The sequence below is a fragment of the Panthera onca genome, chromosome C1, assembly GCF_046562875.1.
Source record: "Panthera onca isolate mPanOnc1 chromosome C1, mPanOnc1 haplotype 2, whole genome shotgun sequence".
Taxonomy (NCBI): domain Eukaryota; kingdom Metazoa; phylum Chordata; class Mammalia; order Carnivora; family Felidae; genus Panthera; species Panthera onca.
The window spans coordinates 57,460,808-57,484,890 of record NC_138346.1 but is presented as its reverse complement, the minus strand read 5'-3'; the positions used below and the strand labels follow the sequence as shown (position 1 = coordinate 57,484,890).

The following is a 24,083-nucleotide window of genomic DNA, read 5'->3' as shown; positions in this document are numbered from 1 at the left end:
CTTCTGCCCCTGAAATCCATCCCGGCCCTGAGTGAGTCTGTGTTCTTGGTGCCCTAAACCGAGGGGTGAGCCCTAGACAGCGCTGAGGCACTGGGGCGGGCGGGTGCAACTCATGAACTTTTGTACTCTTGTGTGCTGCTGTCGGCAAAGCAAAAATAATGAAACTTTGTGATATGTTTGTAAATGATTTCGAATGACCCCTCGCCCTGCCCTTCACCATTAGCACTCCGACCCCAGCCCAGGGCAGCTTGGTGCCTGCAAGCAGTGCCTGCCGCAGGGTCTGCAGCTCTGGACGGAGAGGACAGCCCGGCACAGGGCCCAGGAAGGTAAATGCAAGACCTCTTGGGGAACTAGCTTTGTCAGCCAACCTGGCTTGCCCCTGCACTGGGAAGAAGAATGGGCAGAGGATATTCTCCTCTTGCATCTTTTCTCCTGCCACTAAGGGCATTTGCTCCTTTCTGGAAAATACCACTTGATAAGGGGGAGGGGGTGGATCTAGAGAGGAGGGTAATAAAGCCCCCATTTCTGGGATGGATTATTTTTTCTTCTTTTCTTTCTTTCTTAAGAAGAGTGTCCTGTCTCCTTGGCTGCTCGGTAACTCTGGCCCTGGTGCAAGGATGGGGAACTCGTTGCTGCAAATTGTCACCGAGCTCTTCAAGCTACCTGAACCCTCTCTGAAAGTGCGAGTGGCTGCGTCGGGCCGGTGATGGCTCCGAGGAAGAGGCCGGGGCTGGCAGCGGTCTGGGTACCCACTCTAGGTGAAACCCGGAGGTAGTAACGTTGTCTATATATACCCTGTAGAACCGAATTTGTGTGGTATCCACATAGTCACAGATTCGATTCTAGGGGAATATATGGTCGATGCAAAAACTTCATGTTTCTCCGAAATAGCCATAGTCGGAAGCTGAGGCCAGAGGCAGCCGGGTGCGGGTCAGTTTCCTTTCTGTTTTATTACCTTAGACTCCAGGAAGATGGACTGAGCCTGGTGACACGGGGGGAGCCTTTTCCCCGAAGCCCCTCACGTTTAAACAGAGGTTCCCGTGTAAACCCTTAATTGGTTGCATGAATGCAGGGCCAAAGGGCTAGCTTTTGGGGAACTGGGGAGCAAGGTGGAAAGCCAGGTAGCCCCAGCCCCAACTCTGCCCTCAAGGAGCATGAAGTGAGGTCAGAGGGTGCCCAGTGAGGAGGCTCACAGGTCGTTGACTGCCACGTGGGAAAAGGGAGTGCAGGGTCCTTTGGAGCCTATCTGGGTGAGGTGGGGGTGCCATCATCACCTTCCAGGCCCACCCCTCAGCTGTATGAGCTGGGTGGAGGGCGGTCTTGCCATACCTGTAAGACTGACTTTGGCTAAAAGCACTCCATCCTGGGCACTCACAGAAAGCTTGGCAGTTACTCATCGCCTGATTTGATTCGGGCCCGCCAGACTGTTGTAACTTTTGGGTGACCCTGAGGAAGACAAAGCCGGGACTGGGCCTTTGTATGGCAGAGTCCCCGTTCCCGCGGGCGGGAGCCCTGCCTGCCTGGGGTACTCTGCCCAACTCAGAGGCTGCCTCACCCACCGGCCTTTTGGCATTCTGCAGCCTGACAGAGTTGGGGTTTCATTCCCCCTTGAACTGTACCCATTTTGGGGGGCTGTATTTCAGCGGGGGTGAGTGGAGAGGACACTGGAGGTTAACAAAGTCAGTGGCAGACAAAAGCTGGGATTACCTGCCAGGAATGAGGGTGCGGGGAATTGGAGAACTACACTAACATCTGGCGGGGGCCCTCAAATGTGCCATGGCGAGTCACTTGATTACACGTATGTTATTTAGTTAAATTTGTGAAAATTATGAGATGCTCACCAACCCGGTGATAAACTCGCTTCCTCGCTATTGGCTGGCTTGGTCACATGGCCGCCAACTTTATTCAGTTGACAGCAAGTAGGAGGGCCCTATGGAAGGAGAAAAAAAGACAACACGAGAAAAATTAGTATTTTCTACCTTCTGAAATTAATGGCCATGAGTTCGTATATGGTGAACTCCAAGTATGTGGACCCCAAGTTCCCTCCGTGCGAAGAATATTTGCAGGGCAGCTACCTAGGCGAGCAGGGCGCCGACTACTACAGCGGAGGCGTGCAGGGTGCAGACTTCCAGCCCCCGGGGCTCTACCCACGGCCCGACTTCGGTGAGCAGACCTTCGGAGGCGGCGGGCCCGGACCCGGCTCGGCGCTACCCACGCGGGGTCACGGGCAAGAACCCGGCGGCCCCGGCGGCCACTACGGAGCCCCAGGAGAGCCGTGCCCCGCGCCCCCGGCGCCTCCGCCCGCGCCTCTGCCCAGCGCCAGGGCCTGCAGCCAGCCGGGCGGCCCCAAGCAACCGCCCCCCGGGACGGCACTCAAGCAGCCCGCGGTGGTCTACCCATGGATGAAGAAGGTGCACGTGAATTCGGGTAAGGCATGGTCCAGCGACCTCTCAGTCCCCACCCCAGCCTGGAGGCCTGGGCCCCCGAGAGGGGGTGCGAGTGGGTGGGGGCTTGTGGGGCTTCAATGGGCGCCGCAATTACTCTCTCCATAAATTTTTATAGCTGAGGGAGCAGGCCGGGACCATGTGGCTGGCTGCTTGGCTGTGGGCGAAAAAGGGGGTGGAGATGGGGGTGGGGTGGGGGAGGACTCCATTTTCAGAGCGGACGGAACCTGGTAGAGGAGGAGAGGGGGGTTTTCCAAAATGCTAGGGAATTCCGGAGCTCTCGGTGGGCCAGGGAGATGGGAGCACGTAAGGGGATCCCCGCCCCGGAGACTGGGGGAGTGGGTGGGTGGGAGTGAGCGGGTGCGCTGGGTACAGAGGACGAGAGGGCGGGAGGGAGGAAGGGAGCGGGCTGGGGAGTGCGCTGGGAGGGCCGCGGGCCTCGGGCACGCCAGGAAGTGAGCGGCAGTGGCGAGGGCCCTAAGAAGAGCCGGGCGCTGACCTGACCGTGCTGTCTGTTTTGTCTCGCAGTGAACCCCAACTACACTGGAGGGGAGCCCAAGCGGTCTCGGACGGCCTACACCCGGCAGCAAGTCCTAGAACTGGAAAAAGAATTTCATTTTAACAGGTATCTGACCCGGCGCCGTCGGATTGAAATTGCTCACACCCTGTGTCTCTCTGAGCGCCAGATCAAGATCTGGTTCCAGAACCGGAGGATGAAGTGGAAAAAAGACCACAAGCTGCCCAACACCAAAGGCAGGTCTTCGTCCTCGTCCTCCTCTTCCTCCTCCTCCTGCTCCTCCTCAGCTGCCCCAGGCCAGCATTTGCAGCAGCTGGCCAAGGACCACCACACGGACCTGACGACCTTGTAGAAGTGGGGACCCTGGGCCCATTCCTCCCTGCGCTCCCGGCTGAGCCGAAGCTGCGGGGGCAGGCCAGGCTTGCTGTCACCTCCCTGGGCTCTAAGGTACTGTGGGGTGGACCTGGGATACGCAGGCCGCCCTCGGACTAGGTTAGCATCCTGCCCGAGGGCAGCCCCCTCCCTGAAGCGGGATGGGGGTGGGAGGGGGGCGGGATTCTCTCTCTAAGTATATTATCATATGGCAGGAGCTACTGAGAACATAAACCTTGGCGAGTCATTAAACTTATGAAAATCTCTGCTGTTGGATTTTGAATTTGCAAATGAAGGTTGGATGCTTTATCCCAGTGTGAATTTGAACATCCTCCCCCACCCCACCCCTCCAGGGATCTTGGTGGCTTAATAAAGTGGGGGAGTTGAGGCAGCAGGTTGGCCATCCCTGTGCTAGGTGCTTTCAGTGGAAACAGGGAAGCTGGGCCAGGATTTCTGAACTTTCTGGGTTATCTGTATAATTTCCGGTGTGAAAAAAATATTTTGCTCCCGGTGGCCCCATGCCCAAAGAAATGAGTCTAAGAAGGAAGTGGAAATGGGTTGGGTTATTTTATGTTTAGATTATATTTGCTTAAATATTTATTTGTTGGGGGATGGGGGACAGAGAAATAACTGACATCTTAATGCCAAAAATCTTAAGAAGGTGAAAGGGGCTGAGTTTCAGGGAGAAGAATCAGAGATGTGTGGACTAACTTCTGGCTCTAACCGGCATTTTGAACTCCACCCCTCCCCACTCCCCGGAAATGTGTGTAGGGGGCCCTTAACCCTTTTAGAGGGAAGCAAAGGGTCCACTCAAAGTTGAGTTCTTGAAAATATATTTCCACATGTGCTTTTTTCAGCACTGTGCTTACAACTAGTTCTGGGTGATTAAAGGAAAGGGAAAAGAGAAAGAAACAAATGGTCCAACATTTTCCTTCTGGGGAAAGAAAACAACACCTCTATGTTCTGGGTCATTAGATTGTGACTGAATTTTCTATTCCAACTGGATTCCAAATGCTGTATTCCAAATTACCCATGTAGCAGTATTTTATAGGAATTGGTGTACGGCCTATATGGGAGAGGGGGTGTGTGGTGGGGAGAAACTGGGAAGGTGGGGAAATCTTGCTGTAAAAAAGAAAGAGAACACTAATTGAATCTAGAAGCCCACAAAAGTTGGTCTTAGGGTTTTTTTCCCTGAAGTTTCTTTTATTTTTTAAACAAGTGTAAGGAAGTTTTTCTCAACCCATTGATTAGAAGCAGAGATTGTAAAAGTATAAAAGTTTTAGGCCCTCCTCCTTGCCTTAAGAATAGTGGTTTCATAACAATCACTCTCAAACAACAGAGGAGTGATGTTCTTTAGTCATTTTTCTTATGCCTTGCCTGAAGATTCAAGGCTCATTTTTCTAAAATGCTGACCCTTAAGGCTAAGGGTGGGGGGGGGGGAGAGTCAAAGGGAATGGCCAGAGTTCATATACTCAAATGAAACAGACTTTGGAAGTTTAAACCCCAAAGCTGTGGGCTCCAAAAAGAAACCCCTGGTTGTAGCTACCAAAAAGTGACAAAAGAGGGGAGGGGAAAAGGATGAGCTTGAAAGAGAGATTAAGAATTGGAGCTATTTTTTTTTTTCAGTGCTTCAGAATGCTTTATAAAGTTCAGAGATAATTTTTTAAATATATTTAAGTGGAGGGAGAAAAAAAAAGACTTTTTCTGCACGCATGTTCTTTGGTGTCTCCTGAGAGCTGAGAGCAGGTATTCACTGGAGTCCCTAGGCTGAAATTCCACTTCTCTAAAGTATCTTCCAAGCCTTGGTCTTTTGTATTAGACCCTGGGGACAGCTCTTTGTTCCTCCTTGGGGTGAGCCTGGCTCTCAGACTTGCACATGGCAATACTTGAATATCGCCACGTCGGGATATTAAAGATGGATATTCCTGCATTATTCGCATCATTGTTTCTATGACAAAAAGCAAAGAGTTCATACATAGTCAAGACGTCTTTTTTCTGACGCCCTCACGTTGAGAAGCTGAAAAGGTATTTTACTGAAGTTCGGCTAAATTACAGAATCAGGTTCATCCAGAGGACAAATTTTCTATTCGATTAGCTGTATTTCAGCCGGGAGGACTGACCTCTAAACCCTTAACCTTTTGGACTCTAACTACCCTTCTCTTCTTTTTTTCCCCCTCTAATGGGGAGAGCAGTCTTTGGATGTAGCATTTGAAAAGAGCCGCTATCGTCAGAGGCAAGTTGGAAAGTTGCTAAGATTCTTTCCTAAAGCCCAAATCTGTGAATATATTGAACCTTCTCCTTGGGAGGGGGGAAAAGTATATATTTTCACGAAACCCAACTACATATATATTATAAAGATTATTATATAGATTTCCCCATTCCCAGAAGTTCAGGTTATCTACCCCAGCTTCAGACCAAATGCCAAAACTGCTTCACTGACTTCACCCATGTCCCAGAGGAAAGCCAAGAGGCATGTTTTGTTGAAGAAAACCCACCTTCTTCTCAAACATAGCTTCACTACTTTGAAAAGTAACTTAATCAGAGAAACAACTTCTTTGTTTATAAGTCTCAGTTCTCCTCAGTTTCCAGGGATTGTCTTTTGAAATGTTAATGGAGCTTGGATGGCCCAGGGGGCAGTCCTCAACCCTGTGGTCCCAATCGGACCCCAGCGTCCATTTGGGCCCACAGGAGTGGGGCAGGGGAGAAGCAGCAGCACCCCCCCCCCCCTTCTCAAAACCACCTAGGGCAGGGAAGGAAATGAGTTTCCATCTGGGAACATACTCTGGAGAAACCTAGATGTGGAAAGGCTCAGTGCCCATTTGCTTTCATTTGTTTCCAGTTTGTTCCCCCAAATATGAGCCAGAAGTGTTTGTTTTGGTGTTGTTTTTTTTTTTTTAAGCTGTGTTGGGGTCGTGACTGGGGAGGAGTGAAGTGTTTACCGAGGACATTGCTCCTCAGACTCCCATCTCACTTTGTCCATTGCAGCCTTTTGTTGGGAGATGACATTGTCTGTCAGCCCCATGGTGTCTGTTCACACAGGATGCTTTTTTAATAGAATTGACCAATGTTCTGCTGCCACTGATTAAAGTATTATTTATACTAATTGTTGCCTGTAGTTTTGATGTAATTCATTGATCTATATTTGAAATAATAAAAGGTGTAGCGAAACTTCCATCCTGTTTGGTGCCTCCAAAGAAGCATTCTTCATTAAGTCTTCTAAAAGCTAACATTCAATATAAACAATTTATTATTTTCTGCATTGTGCCTGACATGTGAAGGTTAAAGTGTGTAAGGGTTAGCAAATCTGTCATTAACCTCTCCCCCCACACATACACAGTCCCAATTTGGCCACCATGTTTTGTGAGCATTGGGAAGCCTAACGTTGCATTCAGGCTGCAGGGCGTTATTTTTTGGAAGAAAAAATAAGTAACTTCCCAGGCTAAAAGGAGGCTCCAGGTTGGCCCCGGTTAGCTCCAGACACCTCCAATCTCTCTTTGTCTTGTGGTGGGTGAGAGACCTCCCTGCCCCCCAACTCTGGGAGAGTGCTGGGTTCTGCACCAAGCTGAGACTGGCCAGTGGCTGCTGGGACCAAACCCCTCTGGCCTCCAATCTTGGACTCCTACTTTCCTTGTGCTATTTAGTCCCACTGGGGCCTCCAGCACCTGCCCCTCCTTCCCCCAGAGCCCCCTCTGCCCTCCAGACGACAATAAACACTCCCCACCATAAAAAGTGGCGTGCGCTATTTTTTTTTTTTTTTTTTTCTGCAAAGGCTTTTTCTCGTCTTTGCCTTGCCTTGGAGAGTGGGCCAAGACAGGAGTCCCAAAATAGCTGGGGGGTGGGGGGGGATTGCTCGCGACAGGAAATGAGCAGAATGCATAAAATCAGACATGTGTCCTTAATATATGGAAGGGCTCGCCTCAGACGCGTGGACATGTGTATTTATAAGTGCGCAGACAGAAGTTTAAATATTCAGACACATTTTATGATTGTCCTCTGCCCGTCTTCTGGTTAATGGCTCCTCCTGTGCCCACCAATACATCAATACCGTTGTGTGTATTGAATCACGGGCAGGGACGAGGAGGAAGCGAGTCCATAGCCGAGCCCGCTTGAGTACAGTACAGTAAATCGGGACCCTCGGCAGAAGGCGCTTCCCGCCCGCCCGCCATGTTGGGGAGCCCTCCCTGCCCCCCGCGCCTGGCTGGGCGGCCGGGGCTCGCCGGCAGCCGGGGGAGGGCCTTTCATAACCCGGAGAATTTTCAAAGTGCGAGGAAGATGATAAGAATAGATTTCTACAAGTCCCGACCACGTGATTGGCGAAATAATTAATTCAGCACGTCCCTTAAGAAACACGGAGTCGTCATTAATCTGCCACGCAAAGGGCTCTCTCCGACTTGGAAAGTGCAGGGATCCCAAGAATATCACCCGCCGAGGGGGGCTGCGCGGCGCCCCCAGCCCTCCACCCTCGGCCCCCAGTGGCGGGCGCGGGAGCGCGGCCAGCAGGTAAATATTTTGGCGACTTTTATTTCTTCGGATTTAAATCCTTAATGAACTTAGCTGTCAGGGCCGCTGACAAATAGTTCCCTTTGCTTCCTGATTTGGAACCGCGCGCCGGCGAGAAGTTGTTAGTGGCTTGGATGGTGACCTTTGGTTCAGCAAAGCTTTGCACTTATGAAAAATTACTGAGAGCGGCCGAGTGTGTGTATGTGAGCGAGAGAGAGGGTGTGTGTGAGCATGTGGGGGTGGGCGAGGGGCGAGGGGGCGAGGGGCGAGGGTGCGCGCGGGCTGCTCCGAAACAACAGGAGTTGTTTAAAAAAAAAAAAAAAAAAAAAACCCGCCCGGCTGGGGGACGCGCCTGGCGCACGCGGGCCGAGGTTGCCCGGTCGCCTGTGTCTACCGGGAACAATGGTCGCTGTCACGGCATCTGCTGCCTATTCTTAAACCGGTGAGAAAAGGCCCCGGCCCTCTTTTCAAGCGAGGGTCGTAAATTTTTCTTTGCGTCATAATAGAAGGCTATAAAATCGAGTTGAAATTTTACCCCAGGCAGGTTTTAACCAACAGATAATGATTTCCGAGTTGCTTCTCCCACTCCCCTCCTTTCCCACCCCAGCTCTGCTGTTTCGGCCACCCCAGCAAGGAGTTTCTCCTTCTTCCCCTTTATTTTTGTATTTTTAATTTGGGGGAAGATGGAAAATAAAGGCGCGGGTTAGAAGTCCCTGCCGGCAGGGTGGGAGACCCTGGGGCGAAGGGGAGCCTGGGGCAGGGATGTGCAAGAGAGGCCGGGGAGAGGTGCAAAAGCTGTCTGTCCGGTTGCCTCCCATTTCAGCCTTTCTTCTCCCACACTCCAAGGAGATTCGAGGTCCCACTCGCCACTACGCTGCCACCCCACCCCACCCCCAGCTTGCCGGGGTCTGGGTCGGGGCGGCAGCGGGCATTCTCCTCCTTCAGCTTGAAACTCAGGGCCGGTGCCGGGGAGGAGAGCCTCTTTATTCGCCTCCTTCCCTGTCGTTGGCTTTGAGGATGATTTCCGCTAGCTGGGGCTGGCTGCGTTGGTAGTTGTTGTGGGATTGTGTGTATGTTTTGATTTCTTTTTTGGTGTGTGTATATTTCCCCGTCAGGACAGAGACAAAGTTTCCTCCGTTATGAATTATACATTCAAACAATAATACATTAATTCAATTATTCAAAGATGACAAATGTTTATGTGCTTTGCAAGTGACTCCGACGCAGATTCCGGGCGCTTTCTTTGAGCTGCTTGCGTTTTTCTCAATGAGAATTGGCTCCCCTCCCACCCCAACCCCACCCACCCCAACCCACCACACCATCCCCTGGTAGGCCCAGAGAAGGAACCCACAAAAAACCTCCCCAGCCCCGCTGGCAGCCCGGCAGCCAACAGCCTCCCAAGTCCTGGGCTTGGCGGGCACCGGCCCGGGCTATTTTATCAGTGTGACAATTGCCCGGGTTGATGTGATAAATCATCGTAAGTAATTCCTGAAAGGGTGCGAGGCTGTTGGGGGCCGGGCGAGGACTGTAAATCTTTCCGGTTTATTGCTCTATGAACATATGCTCCGATTGAAGAAGGCTTAGATCCTTTCCTGGAGACAAATTCCCGCAAAGCGGCCCCCCTCTTTGGCAGGAGATTAACACTTGCTGCGGGGCCCGTTGCTCGGCCCCTGGCGGGAGGCTAGGGGGCGGGATACTCCGGTGGGGGTGAACTGGGGGCACCCACGGTCCGGCTCCAAGAGGCGTCCCGAGTGGGCCTCCAGCCAGGCCCGTCCAGGTGAACAAAAGGAGGAGCTCCCTCACAGGTCTAAAGGGCTCTGAGCAGCCTGTGACCTGTCTTCCGGGACTTCCTGTGCCTCTGCAATGGGGATGAGGAGGACTTTACCCCCTTCTCCCCGGCTCTTCTGGGGCTGCTGAGCACATTCACATTCGCCTTGGTCGCTCGGAGACCTCGCCGGCGGCGACAGGGCATCTGCTCCGTGCCCGATGCCGTTGGGAAGCAGAACTGGCCATGAAAATCAGACTTCGGGGATGGGGTGGAGACTTCCGCATGGTGCGGGATTCTGGGGAGCGGGTCGGGCTGGGAGACGACCTTGGGGACTCGCGGCAGGCCGGGACCTGGAAGCCGGTCGCTCACCCTGGCTGGGAGCTTAACTCTTTCTCACACGCAGAATTGTTACCGTAAATTCCGCCTGACCACTCGGAGAGTGCTGGGAACAGGTCCCGATGTAATATTTCTAAAATAGAAGCTCCCAGGACTCCCAGATAAGCCCGGCTAGGGCTGATTTCTCAGCCACCTCGCCTTCTTGGAGGCGCCGCAGGAAGCGGGAAGCCGCGGCCTGGCAGTCGCCGGGCCTGCGGATTCCGTGAGCCCTGCCCAGGTTTGGAGGCGCGCGCTCTTGGCAAACAGCAGCTCGGCGCCTTGGCGGCTCCACGCCGCGCGGAACCCGAGTGGAGCGCGCAAGACGCAGAGCAGGGAGACCGCTACGGGTCCGGTCGGCTGCTTATGCGCCCTTTCTGGCTCTGGGGAGTGGCGGCTCCTCTGCAGCGTCTGCGGAACGAGCCAGAGCCCCAGCGGGGTGGGGGTGGGCGTGGGGGTGGGGTTTCCCCGAGGTGACCGGCCCCGGTCTGGGAGCTGGAGTCACCCACCTCAGGGCTGGAGCCTGCGCTGTGCCACAACTAATTGCCTCGACCGGGGAGGGGGCGAGCAGCCCGTCCGCCTAGGCGGAGCCTGGCCCGGGTGCGTGCGGATGAGAGGTATCGGGCTCGACTGGGGAGCTAAGGGAACCCTGGGCCTCCGAAGCTCCATAGTCACCTCCGGAGACGCCTCTGAAAGGCAGCCTCTAAAATTTCCAGTCCGCGGGCTGGTCCGGTGGAAGGCTGGGCCAGGGTCAGAGGTCGTGGGGGGTGAGACTCTCAGCGCCCCTCATGCCACTGCCGGTGGCCGGACTGGGGCTGGGTTGGACTCGAGCTGCGAGATGAGGGCTTTCTTTCCGCTCCATACCCACTCATGCCTGCTCCGGGGAAGGGGCCCGGATCCCACGCTTCCCGCCCCTCCTCCTAGCCCCCAGGCCTGGCTGCGCTCCGGGGCTGGATGGCGTGAAAGTTTCAGCCTCAATCAGTACAATCTTCCCTTGGGGTCACGTGAACAAATATGCTCGCATTTGAAGGCAGCGTCTGTATTTCCCGACCATGAGGGGGTTTCCGGGGCTCTCTCCAAATCCAGAAAGGGCCACATTCCGAAAGCAAAACAAACCCCGAGCTCTGGGGGGTCTGGGAGGGCTGGGCAGGAACCCAGGAGTAGGTGGGGGCGCGGGTGGCCGCCGCTCTGGGCCTGGGAGCGGACAGGCGGGCGGGTGGACCGACGGGCGCGCATCGCAGGCGAAGCCAGCTCGGGGACTGCGAACTCGTTCCTCCTGCGTTTATTGGTAGTTGAACCTCAGCCTGGTTCCGTTCTACCGGGAATTCCGTGTGCTCGGGTATATGGCCGCGTCTGCGAGCGCGCAAGACCAGGGTTGGGACAGTGTTGTCTGCAGACAAAGGGGGAAGGCTAGCTCTGCCCCCCACTGGCGCCCACTCTGAGGCCGAGGACACCAGGTTTATGATAAATTGGGATCCAGGTAAGCAATTGCATGACAAAATGGAAATCTTTGGGCACCGGGCTGCTTGCTGCCCTGAGCGGGATACTAAATATGATTTATTTTGTGTAATCTGTGATCTTGATTATTGCCAATTGGTGAGGCAGTCCGCGTAGACCTAGATACACTTCTACATATACATTGAGGACGGTGATTAATCGTAAGGAGGTGCGCTTTGTGGGGATGCTCCCCGCCTACCCAAAGGTTAGGAGGACACACTAGCTTGCCAGGCTTGGGGGGTGGCTGATGGCATGGTGGGGGGGATGTGGCAGTTTGAGGAGAGGGTCGGTGAAGGGGTTGGGGGCTGGAGGAACTATTTTGGGGGTAAATGTGCAGTTATGAAAATGGGCTGGGAAATGAAATGAATAAAAAGAAACTTTTTTTACACTGTCACTGCCAAAGTAAGATGGAGCGTCATATTAATTCTGTGTCTTGGGCTGCCTGGCTGGGCATAGGCAGGTTGATTTATATGTATTTAAAATAAACTCTGTGACCAGCCAGCTCCCTGCATTGTTCTGGGAACTAGCTCCATATACGCACGCCTTTATCTCTTGCTGTTGGCTTAATATTTTTTTCCTTTAGAGGTTAAAGTGCTTCTCAAGCTTCTCCCCCAAATTCAAGAGAACCCCCAAACTACTCAGAAGAGTTTGAGAGGCTCCTCCAGTACATGCTCCCTCAGTAATCTGGGTTTTGACTTCCAGAGTGGCAGAGAAAAAAGGTTTAGGGCTCCTGGGTTCTTCTCCCCAAAGAACCCAGGATGAAAGCTAAATCATTATTTTGGCTCCTGCTTCCCATCCATCCTTTTGTTTACGGGATCCTGTGGCTCCTGGCTGGAGGAGGACAGGACAATTCATCCTGGATTTTTCCGGGGCCAAAGCCCAAGTAAGCAGCTCTATGAGTCCGAGGGAGCGGCTCTAGGCTCATGGGAGCATCACACAGCCGGGCCAGACCGGGCCTCTGTGGGGAAGGGTCCCAGAAAGCAAGGAGCAGTCCCTTCACCTACGATGGGACAGGCCCCAGCTGGAGAGGGACCGACTTCCAAGAGGACATCGCCATCAAAGGAGAGCAGTAAAGCTGTTTTGTCAATCGCCTGCTCTTGGCTCCATCAGAACTTAAAGTCACTGGACATTTTTCTTCGCCTGCTGCCTTGGAGCAGCGCGCCTGCCAACTTAGTCAGCTGAATCCAATTACCGCGAGCAGCATTTCATTTGGCCCCGTGGAGCACTCACTTATAACTTCCCCGAAAATTTCAATAATCCGCACCAAGGCTCCCTATCCTAAAGACTTTTCCCGGGGATGCTGGTGGGGGCTGGGGTATAGGGCCCGGCCTGCGCCTGCCGCGGACCAGCTCTCCGTTGACAGCTCCCAGATGGGTCTCCCTCCCGCTACCCCAGTTTCTGGCTGTGGAAAGGGTACTTGAGCTGGTGGCCCAGAGCCAGCAGGGTTAAGCCCGCGATTCTGGTCAAGCAGGAGGCTGAAGTTGGGCTTGTGCTGGAGGGTGGGTGGGCTGAGCAGGGAGCTCCAGAGAAGGCAATGGGGACTCTGGGTGGCCTAACGTTGGCCACCTTGGGGTCCTCTTTTCTTTTCCCTTCCCAAGCCTCCTGAGCCTAGAGCACAGGGTGCACAGGGCATCCCAGAATGCCCAGGAGCAAACTTACCCTGATCATCCACGGCTGGAAAAACAAAATCTAGCTACAGGCATCGTGGGATCAGCCCTGGTGGTCTTTCAATTTAGCCCTCTTCTGAGGGGGAAGATCCTACTTTTAAAGAACCCCCTTTTAAAAAAAAATAATAAAACATAGTCAAGCGGCGAAAGTTGATGTCTGTTCACGTGAACGTATCATATAAAGTAGCTTCCGGCTCGCTGATCAGGTCTGAGTACCTGCGTACATCGCATACCCACTGCACAGCCCTCAAGGCGGGCCTAGCGGCCTGGGCCCCCTGGGCCCAGACCGGCTGGGAAGCTGAAGCCTGGGCTCGATATTAGGAGCCCTACTGGGCTGGGATCTCTCCGAGGCGCTTCCGTTGGGTGTTCATTAAGGGGTGAGTTATTGCTGTCTAAGCCAAAGGTCACTTCAAAGGCTTATGGCTGTGCGCTCTGGTCTTTAGAAGGGACTGGAATGCTTTGTGTGGGGCTTTCTCCTGCCCGGTTTAGTGTTTGCAAACTACTGAGTCGACAAATTGCACAGGGCAGATGCAAGAGGGGGGATTGTGTCTTTCCTTTCACCTGACCTGCATGGGCACCCGCTAAGTGCCCGTAGTGGTGGGCAGCTTGGTCTGTTGGGTGGAAGGGATGTGTGTTTCTTAGATTGTTTGCAGCCTAATCCCGACCCAGGAGTGGGCAGCCCAGGCCAGGAGTGTGGTGGGTACCGACTGGAATAAAATAAATTCAGAGGAACCATGCAAGATACAAAGTACAAATCAGGAAATAGCGCCCAGCTCCCTTTCCACTGGGGCTGAGTAGGGCAGCCATTGACTAGGACCCACCCAGGCCCATCTTTTTCAGGTGCCCTATGCTGTAGCCTCCCTCCCATGCCAATTTTGTACAGTCCTTCTCTTTTACTCCTAGGAGGTTTGGGCTCAGCCTGGGAGACTAAGGCACCTGGAGCACTAAGAGCTTGGCTGAAGCAGGGGGAGAGGACAGATTCCCCTTGTGCCTTTGACCCACTTGGCTCACCCGTTGCTTGAGGGTCTGGCACTTCCCTCTGGTCTGAGCTCCTCCTTCCCCCATCCAGCCAAAGATTTTGGTGTTAAAGGCCACTCACTCCCTAGAAGCCAATCAAGTCTCCCTTTCTGCCAGGGAGAAGGTGCCTGGAATGGCTTCGGGCAACATATACAATAGTCACATTGATTATGACACCCTTAAAGGGGAAAGCCTCTCAACATGTGTGCGTTAGAAGCGGCTGCCACTGAGAGTTTTCCATTTTGTTCCAGATCCGCCTCAACAGAATATCAAAAGGACCCTGAAGAACCTAAAAAGAGTTACAGACAAAATTCAAGAGCTTGCGCGGGGGCACACACACACACACACACACACACACACACACTGTGGTGAGTAGTGTGATTTAAAAAAATAATTTCCACTACATTTCCATCTGTCCTGCAACTCAAGGTAGCCATCTCAGGATTCATACATCAAGACATAAAACAAAGGGCGGCTTTGAAGTGGATCACCTCCGTGTGAACTGCTGCCCGTTACATGATAACCGATCATCGGCCTTCAAATTTATGGCGCTTTAATGGGGTGAGCCCAGTGCCTTAAATGGAGGGTGTATTACGTATTGAGTTATCTGGGCTAAATAAGAATGATTTAGAAGGCGCGTCCAGGGCTTCCCATAGGGTAGAGGAGGCTCAGGCTGAGAGATCGAGAGAACTCGGGCAGAGAGCGAGCCCAGCTCTGCAGCAAATATATCCCCACTGAGCAAACCCGAAAAGGAGTGGTTTCAGAATCCCCCAATAGTAAAGCCAACAGGGAGCGAAGAATCGTTGCTATGTTCCAGTGAATTAACGGAGGTGCCCAGCACAAGTCTTGTCCGCCAGAAAGAGATGTGTGGGTTTCCCAGGCCCTGGTTTCCTGGTTTAGGAAAAACAAAAACAAAAACAAAAACAAGGAGAGGAGCCAACTACAACCTTAGAAAAATTTGAGAGCAACAGAAGCAACCGGCACATCATCGCCTCCCCCTTCTCTTTCAACTTGCCCTGACTCTACCGGCCCATAATTTACTGCGACTGCCGCCCCCTCCTTCCCCGAGCCCCTCGGTCTTTCACGGCCCCGGCGGGAGAGCGAGCGCCGGGCCGGCCTCTGAGCATCCAGCGAGCTTCCCGGCTTCCCCAGGCAGCGGCGGGCAGCGGGTCTTCGGCCCCGGCGGAGCTGCGCGCGTCCGGTCCTACGTCTGGCCGTGCAGCGGAGCTGTTCGGAGAGACCGGCACCGGCCACTTTATATAATCCCCCAGCTCGCGGGGCGCGGGGCCGGGAAAAGTGCGGAGTAGGGAATTCTTTTGCCGCTCTTCCTCCTACGCGGAGCCTGTTTTCCACTTCTGAAAAGTGCCGGGCCTTGGGAAGTGTTTTTCTTTTCATTCCTTACTGAAGCGTTTACTGCCGCCGTGCTTGCAGTCATAAATTTTGTTACAAACCACAATGACAGGTGCATTGATATGCACCGTGAGAGCTCCAGCTGCTTAATAACCCCGTCCCCTGGCCGCTGTGAGCGCCTTTTATTTATTCGGTATCATATTAGGTATTGATCCCGGGCAGAATTAAGTGCAGTGAGCAAGTATCAGGGTTCGGCTGTTTCAGAGGCGCGGCGAGTGTGGCGGTCCAGCGCGGCCCAGGCGGCGGGCGGTGGTCGCTCTGAGGCCGCCTTCCTTCCGTGTGGCTAGGAATCCTTTGGCCCTGCATTCCCAGCCTGCGGTTGGGCCTCCAGCTGAGTTGGGCAACTTCCCGGGACCGCAAGAAGGGTCGAGTCAGACCCTGTGTAGTGCCCTTACTCTAGAAAGGGCCAGGCTTGGTGCCGGCGGGGTTCTGGGGAACCTGCCCTGGCCGGTGCCCTGGGGGTTGAGGGGAGGAGGAATGAGAGAAAAGGGCAGCTGAGGACTTCGAAGGCTGCCCCTCCCCCGACACGGGCTAGTCTTCACCCCAAGGCATTTGGGTCCCCGAGCAAAAATGAGCAGAGATACCAAAGGGCCAGGAAAGAAAGCCTTTAAAGGGGGGGGGGGGGATCGAAAAGATGAGCCACTGAACAGTTGACCATTGTCCAAGTGATTTATGACCCATTCCTGCTTTTTAGGTTCAAGCAGAGTTCACAAGGAGTAGGGATTTCTAGAAAGAAATAAGCTTTTTTATTTTTTTTTTAACCAGTTTTGTAACAATATTCTCAGGTTCTGTTTTAGGAGAGGTGGCTTTTGGGGGGCATTATACTGCGGAGGTGGGGGGAGTCTGCAAAGCCCTTCCTGGTGAGGAGAGGGCTACTACCCTTGCTTCTGGGGCAAATAGACATTGGAGTGGTGGATCATCACTGAGTGGGCCTTGAAATTCCTTAAGACAATGAAAACGGAGGCAGAACAGACGCTGTGGTTATTCATGAAGCTGCCAGATATTTACACTTTTAAGACCCAGTACACAGCTTTTCCTAAGAATATACCATAGGAAAAATATATATGTAAAGCCATCTGTTTCAAAAACCTGGTCAGTTCCTAAAGAAGCTATTTTAATGTGACTGGTCCACCTATCAAGATAACCTTGGTCAACCTGGGAGGCAAGAGGGAAAGTATTTTGCTTCCACACTTGTAAATGAAATGACAGAAGCAGCAGTGACTTCTGGTGGGTTGTCAAATGTGGCCATTCTGATATCCAGAGGGCCCAAGGTTTAAGACTGGAAGTAGGATCCCAGAAAAGTCCAGAAACAGCTAAACCAGTCCTTTGGCTTGGGGGCAAACCAAGCCAAATGTTAGACACAGGATGAGGCTGTAACTTTCCATTTGATATTCAGTAACTTTAATAGTCAGAATGACATAGAAATTGAATGAAAGAAAGATTAACATCAGCTTTGCTAGGTAGATATCTTAACTGCATACATTTCAGAACAATAATAGAAACAATTCCTAAAACATAACATCCTAGTATTCTATTATTCCATTGAAAAGGGTCTGTGTCTTATCAAGATAAATGCCATATTCACTTATTCTTTGTAACAAAATGGGCAACAGTATTACCAAACAAAGGCTAATATAAAGGATTTTAAAAATTGGGTTAGGCTGTTTGGTGAAAGTGGAGGGGAAATGAGTGAATGGCAGAGTGGTTTTGGTACCAGTGGTCAAATCCTTTAGGCCACATAAGTCGTCTAGACAATGTGGTCCATCATGATGACCATGATGGAAGCCCAGGGAGTTTTGAGGAAGGAAAGGTGCCTGAAAGAGGAGATCAAGAATTAAGACCAGGGAGCTGACCTATGAGTTTTCTTTATCAAGCACACAAAAGTGGTTGAATGCTATTAGTTATACTTTAACTCCTTAGGAGCCTTTCACAAGATGGGGGTGGAGTGGTTGACAAGGAAAACTTCCATCAAGAGTCAGAGGACACAAAAGGGAAGAATTTTTCTTAGTTTTTTTTTTTTTCTTCTTCTTCTAAATCTGGGTCCATTCATCATGCCATGAGAGGTTCTCTCATTGGTTGTAGAGTGGGTGGAGGTGGGGTGCAGTGTATGATCCAGAGCAGAGGTCAATAATAATATCTGTTCACACAATTAGATGCAGGATAAAAATGATAAAGTTGTAACATGAAGCATTCTGCGTTTACCCATGCTCGATGCATTTCAAATTCTAAATCTCTTTACCAAGTTTCTAGTGGTATCCACTTAAAAGTAGTGGAGGACAAAGTAAAGAGTCTAGAAAAATGCAGATGAAAGAGAAGAAACATCTTTCTAACCTCAAAATAAGTTTGGGAGTCTTTAAGTGTTCTTGGTTTTTATCTCCTGGTAGATTTCACAGTGCTGACACACAGAGTTAACTGGGTGGATTCTCATCCCGGCACCAGAAAGTGGACTGTCTGGTCTCCATGAAAGATGCTGTGATTTTGAAACCAGGTGGGGGAGATACTTTTCTTCTTCTCCTCCTCCTTCTCCTCCTTCTCCTCCTTCTCCTCCTTCTCCTCCTTCTCCTCCTTCTTCTCCTTCTTCTCCTTCTCCTTCCTCCTCGTCCTCCTTCCTTTGAGAGTTCTGGCTGTTCTGAACTTTCTTTTCTCATCAAAACTGTGGGATGACCCAAAGATTGATTGATAGGTCCATTTAGTCACTCATTCAACAAGCATTTATTACACTTACTACATGTAGGGCACTGGGCTGGGTGTTAGGAATATATAGATGAATAAGACACAAGGAGCTCAAAGTCCAGTGGGAGAATCAGCCATTAAAATATATGTCCATAAGTGCTTTCCTATGCCATATCAAAAGCTATTTGACAATCTTGAAGAAAGAAAACATTATCTGGGTGGGGGTGGGGGAAGCCCCTTCTCTTGGATGGAGTTGAGCTAAAGAGTGGGAGTGGTCTTTTCATGTTTATAAGAAATTCCTTGTGACTTTTCCAAAGGTTCAAATAAGTTGAACTTCATAAAATCTCAGCTCCTTCCACTCTGAACTGGGTGGGCAGCAGAGAGCCTGGGCTAGCTAGTCCTTATATATCGACTGTCCTGTCAGTTACAGTCTCTCTGGGGCCTTTTGCTTTTCTTCTCCACAGGTCACCTGGTGCCTGTGGCTACCCCAGCCCTCTCGGGATTCGGCAGACAGTGGAGGTGGTGGTGAAGGAGACAGTGGTGGTCAATGTTATTTGAGCAGGGTCAACAGACCCTGGAACTTCCTGAGTGCACGATGCAGAAGGCTGCTTACTATGAAAACCCAGGACTCTTCGGAGGCTACGGCTACAGCAAAGCCACCGACACTTATGGCTACGGCACTCCCCATCAGCCTTACCCACCCCCTGCCGCTGCCAACTCCCTGGACACTGATTACACGGGCTCCGCCTGTTCCATCCAGAGTTCCGCACCTCTGAGAGCCCCAGCCCACAAAGGAGCTGAACTTAACGGCAGCTGTATGCGTCCTGGCACTGGGAACAGCCAGGGTGGGGGGGGTGGCAGCCAGCCTCCCGGCCTGAACTCAGAGCAGCAGCCACCACAACCCCCTCCTCCACCACCAACCCTGCCCCCATCCTCGCCCACCAATCCCGGAGGTGGAGCGCCTGCCAAGAAGGCCAAGGGTGGGCCCAATGCTTCTGGCTCTTCAGCCACCATCAGCAAGCAGATCTTCCCCTGGATGAAAGAGTCCCGACAGAACTCCAAGCAGAAGAACGGCTGTGCCGCTGCAGGTAGCTCTCTGAGGGGGCTCATCCTGGGCTAAGTCTCCTCCCCCCTCCCCCCCCCCCCCCCCCGCACTGAGCCCCAGAGGCTAGCTCAGGCTCATCTAGGAATCAAGAGACTGGGGGCTAGAAGCGCAACTTTGGAGGCCACATGTCTAAACTCCTACTCATGCAGCAATGTCCTTTCTTTTTAGTGTCCCTGATTGGACCCATGCCCTTACAGTGACAGGGTGTTCCATTCCGGGCTGCTGGTGCCATTGCTGGACAAGTCCCATAGTTATTAATAGATAGCTCTTCCATATATTGACCTAACATTTGTTTTCCTGGGTGGCTGGTCATAACTTGGCTCCTTCTCCCATCCAATAGCTCTTCGAAACCTGTGATTCCCCAAGCCTGGGTTTTTATGTATCTTACATCACACGAATCCCGTTCCCTTAAATTAATAAGAACTAAAGTCTGTGAAGGGCTATGTTAAGAACCATGGTAAGCGCTTTACAAGCACTATCTAATTTTCCAAAGAACCGTTTGAGGTAGGTATAGCCCCATTTTACAGATAAAGGGTTAGACAGTTGCGCAAGATCACAAAACCACAGAATGGGGCACTCGAATCCAACCGGAGCCTGCAACACAGCCAGACTCTACTTGGTCCACGCCAGCCCAGTTCTCCCCATCCCAGCAAATCCATAATGGGGAGGGGCATATCTTAAGGGAAGGGGATATGCTCTAAAACAAGAGCAGCCTTGGATTTCTCTCCCTGAAAAGGGAGACCCCAGAGTTGGGAAGAATCTTCTGTGGGTCTATTCAGGGTGGGCAGAAGAAGATGGGCAGGGCCAGGAGCTCTGAGGCCTACTGCCTCTCTCTGTTTAGCCTGCCTGGTCCCTAAAATTTTCTGGCCTCGTGTCGTTTGATGCAGTTTATCTTCAGATAGATGAATATGCTTCCAGGTCCAGGGCCAGTTTGAGGCATGGGATGTAACTACCTTGTTATCAAATCTCTGGTTTGCCTGCAACTCTCTGGGGCTGCTGCTCTTGGGGGAAAGTGCCTTCCAGCCTGTAAGCTCCTTCTCCTGCCCCTCCCTCCCAGCTGCAAGTCCAGGCCCCTCCCTCCCAGGAGAAATCCATTTGTGTAACCAAGGAGGGAGTGGACAAGCTGCAGAGAGGTGGCAGGGGTAGTGGAAACCAGTGTTCAGACTGCTGCTCCTAGCACTGCAATACTCAGAATGCACCCAGGCTGGCCTTGGAGCCCCTGAAACTCTAGAGAAGTATTTTTATGACTTATCACTTCCCTGGGTTTGGGTGCAGCTGAGCTGGGGTGAGGTGCCATGATCTCTACCCTCATTCCATGCTCCCTGGGGTGCCTTGCCCAGGAGCCAGCCCCTAAGCAAGGCAAGCTGGGGCTGCCTTCCTCCCCCAGCCCGGCAGAGGCTGGGAAGAGTATTCAGAGAAGTCTGTTCCTTCTTTAATGGGGGTTGGAAGAGGGGGGTAGGCCCTACCAGCTGCTACTAGTTTCTCATTAAACTCCTCCACAGCCTTAGCCTTAGGGACAGGATGATGGACTAGGCTGAAGGGGAGGGGGTGGCAGAGTGACTCGGACCTCAGAAGGCAGATGTGTGTGTGTGTGTGTGTGTGTGTGGCAGGGGCGGGGGGGGGGGGGCTGGAGTTCAGGTGCAACTCATAGGTATGGCTGGGGCCTGTGAAGTCCCGATTGGAATCTTACGTCTCAGACGCCCCTCCCTCATTCCAGCCAGCATTAAGGTGGGAGGAGAGGGGGAGGAAGAGGAGGGATCCAGGGAAGCACCCCGCTTTGGCCCTGGATGTCCTCCCCATCCCCCTCTCCCGCTCAGCGTCCCCTCTGTCTCCCTTCCTGCCCAGGAGAGAGCTGCGAGGATAAGAGCCCGCCGGGCCCAGCGTCCAAGCGGGTGCGCACGGCCTACACGAGTGCGCAGCTGGTGGAGTTGGAGAAGGAATTCCACTTCAACCGCTACTTGTGCCGGCCACGGCGCGTGGAGATGGCCAACCTGCTGAACCTCACCGAGCGCCAGATCAAGATCTGGTTCCAGAACCGGCGCATGAAGTACAAGAAGGACCAGAAGGCCAAGGGCATCCTGCACTCGCCAGCCGGTCAGTCCCCGGAGCGCAGCCCGCCTCTGGGCAGCGCCGCCGGCCACGTGGCCTACTCGGGCCAGCTGCCGCCCGTGCCCGGCCTGGCCTACGACGCGCCCTCGCCGCCCGCCTTCGCCAAATCTCAGCCCAACATGTACGGCCTGGCCGCCTACACGGCGCCGCTCAGCAGCTGCCTGCCACAGCAGAAGCGCTACGCGGCGCCCGAGTTCGAGCCCCACCCCATGGCCAGCAACGGCGGCGGCTTCGCCAGCGCCAACCTGCAGGGCAGCCCGGTGTACGTGGGGGGCAATTTCGTCGACTCCATGGCGCCCGCGTCCGGGCCCGTCTTCAACCTGGGCCACCTCTCGCATCCGTCTTCGGCCAGCGTGGACTACAGCTGCGCCGCGCAGATTCCCGGCAACCACCACCATGGACCGTGCGACCCTCATCCCACCTACACAGATCTCTCGGCCCACCACTCGTCTCAGGGACGCCTGCCCGAGGCCCCCAAACTGACGCATCTGTAGCGGCCGCCACCGGCCCGAACTCGCGGCGCAATTACCTCTCTTGCTTTGGTGGCGGGGGTGGCGGGCGGGGCCCGCGGGGCAGCTCTGTGACCCCCCCCTCCCTCGCTCTGGCCCGGTTGCCGCCTCCTGGGTCTCGGGCCAACAGCGGCCGAGGCGCAGGCGACTGGGCCTCCCCTCCAGGAGCTCCCTCCTTTGGGTGACTCGCCATAAATCAGCCGCAAGGATTGTCCTCTGTAACCCTGACAGTGCCATATACTGCGGACCGAGGGACTCTAATCTGGTAATGGTGTCCCGAAGGTAAGTCTGAGATCCACCGGTGGCGCGCTCTGCAGAGGGACCAGAGCCCGGACAGCCCCGGGCCTGGCCCGCGTCTAGCTTAGTTGCGGAGACCTTAATTTATATGCTCCTTCCCGTCCCGTAAGGATTGCATCGGACTCAACAACCGTATTTATTATTTGAAGCGAGTCATTTCGTTTCCCTGATTATTTATCCTCGTCTTAATGTATTTATGTGTATATTTGTAGAATTCTCCAGCCGAGCTTAGGAACGCGCTCCCAGGCCGCGGGGGCCACGTCTCACCTCTTTAGTCCCCTTGCTCTGAACTAGTTGAGAGAGTAGTTTTGAACAGTTGTAACCGTGGCTGGTGTTTGTAGTTGTAAAGGATTAAGACCGCAAATTGTCCTTCATGGGTATAGAGTCAGGCGGCCCCGTGGCGTGGCACGACACCCGTTACTCATTTCTCAACAGCCGCAGCCCTCACCACTCGACACAGTTTATTGATTTCAAATTGTCTGGTACTATTTGAACAAATATTTAGAATAAAAAAAAATTTCTCAGTCGGAAGTGTATCTGTGTTAATCAAGCACACTTGGAAGTAGATCGCTCTGCCTTTTATCTTTTGCACACTCCCAGCAGAAGGCCCCCGAATAGGCTGACTCTTTGATATATCTATTTTTCATTTATTTGGAATCTGGTATACGAATTGGTTCTGGGGATACTTGATTACATTGCAGCTATTGACATTGGTGGGGGGTGGAAATCTGAGGATGCAAACCCAGAAATGCCCCGGGGAGGAGGGGGGGATAATCTGGGTAGGGCTTTGTGCTGTGCCTGCTATGCTATTTCCACCACCTTCTTTTTAGACATAAATCGACTTTTTAAGGTTGCATTTACACTGGGGAGGCCAGCTCTCACGTTTCTGCGCTAATAAAAAATAAACTTTGAAAGAAAACTGACAATCAAAGAAAAGACAAGAAGTTGTAAGAAGAACTGAGCTCTGAAAAAGCTAAGGTGCACAAAAAGAAACGATCATTTGGAGACACGCACCTAAGCTTTTTCTCTAGGAAATGCTGTCAGGACTTTTTCCTTTATGATGGTTGGTGGTTCATTTCTCAAGTAAACAAACGTTCCCCACGATGTAAAGTAATAAAAGTTTAATTAATGGAACACAACAAGTATAAACACCTTGTTTATTCCGGTTTCTTTGTACAACACGGGCAAAAATGTCTTCAAGGATTTATATCCACTTTGTAAATATTAGCCTGGCTTCGGCTAGGGGTGGACAATGTCCACCCGCTTCTCTAGGAGGAGACACTTGGAAAGGAAAGCGCCTTCAGATAAGGTTCAAGTCTTTTGTATTTCAGCAAAGTCAGCCCACGCATCTCTATTCGGTTTGACAAATAATACAGCTCCTACTACATCCCCCCGGTGACACGAGGTGAAATTCCCATTGTGTGGAAATAATTTAACTTCTAATCTTCTGGTGGAACAACAATCGTTTCTATTTGGATGTTTGTGTTTCGCTAAATAATGATAGCTCAAATAATATCTAGTTCCCTTGTTCCTTTGTTTTTAAAATGGCATGTTAGATCGGGGGGGTGGTAGGGATTATCCTTTTGCAAAATTTCACTTTATCTGAGCAGGTTTAGAGTATACATGTTGTACAAGTGTATCAACAGAATAAATGACTTCAACTGAAGGGATATTTTACCCATTTGCAAGGTTTAAAATTGTTTTCTATGAAATTTGCATCCATAGGCAGAATTTCTAATTGTCTTGTGAGAAATTATTTTTTAAGCTATTAGGGAAGTCAAAGAAGAGCTTGCTGCCTTGCAGGGATTACAACAACCTTTCTTAAC

General features: G+C 52.3%; 2 protein-coding genes across 2 annotated transcripts; both read left to right on the top strand.

Annotated features, from left to right (window-relative positions):
* The first annotated feature begins 393 nt into the window (after window positions 1-393).
* Window positions 394-6,505, top strand: HOXD4 (homeobox D4). Its single transcript, XM_078451145.1, has 2 exons — window positions 394-2,427; window positions 2,973-6,505. The coding sequence occupies exons 1-2, from the start codon at window positions 1,992-1,994 to the stop codon at window positions 3,311-3,313; spliced, it is 777 nt and encodes a 258-aa protein (XP_078307271.1). The 5' UTR covers window positions 394-1,991; the 3' UTR covers window positions 3,314-6,505.
* HOXD3 (homeobox D3) lies at window positions 3,332-23,294 on the top strand. Its single transcript, XM_078451144.1, has 4 exons — window positions 3,332-3,408; window positions 17,949-18,052; window positions 18,702-19,325; window positions 21,188-23,294. Exons 3-4 carry the CDS (start codon window positions 18,785-18,787, stop codon window positions 21,943-21,945), a joined length of 1,299 nt encoding a protein of 432 aa, XP_078307270.1. The 5' UTR covers window positions 3,332-3,408; window positions 17,949-18,052; window positions 18,702-18,784; the 3' UTR covers window positions 21,946-23,294.
* Window positions 23,295-24,083: the final 789 nt, after the last annotated feature.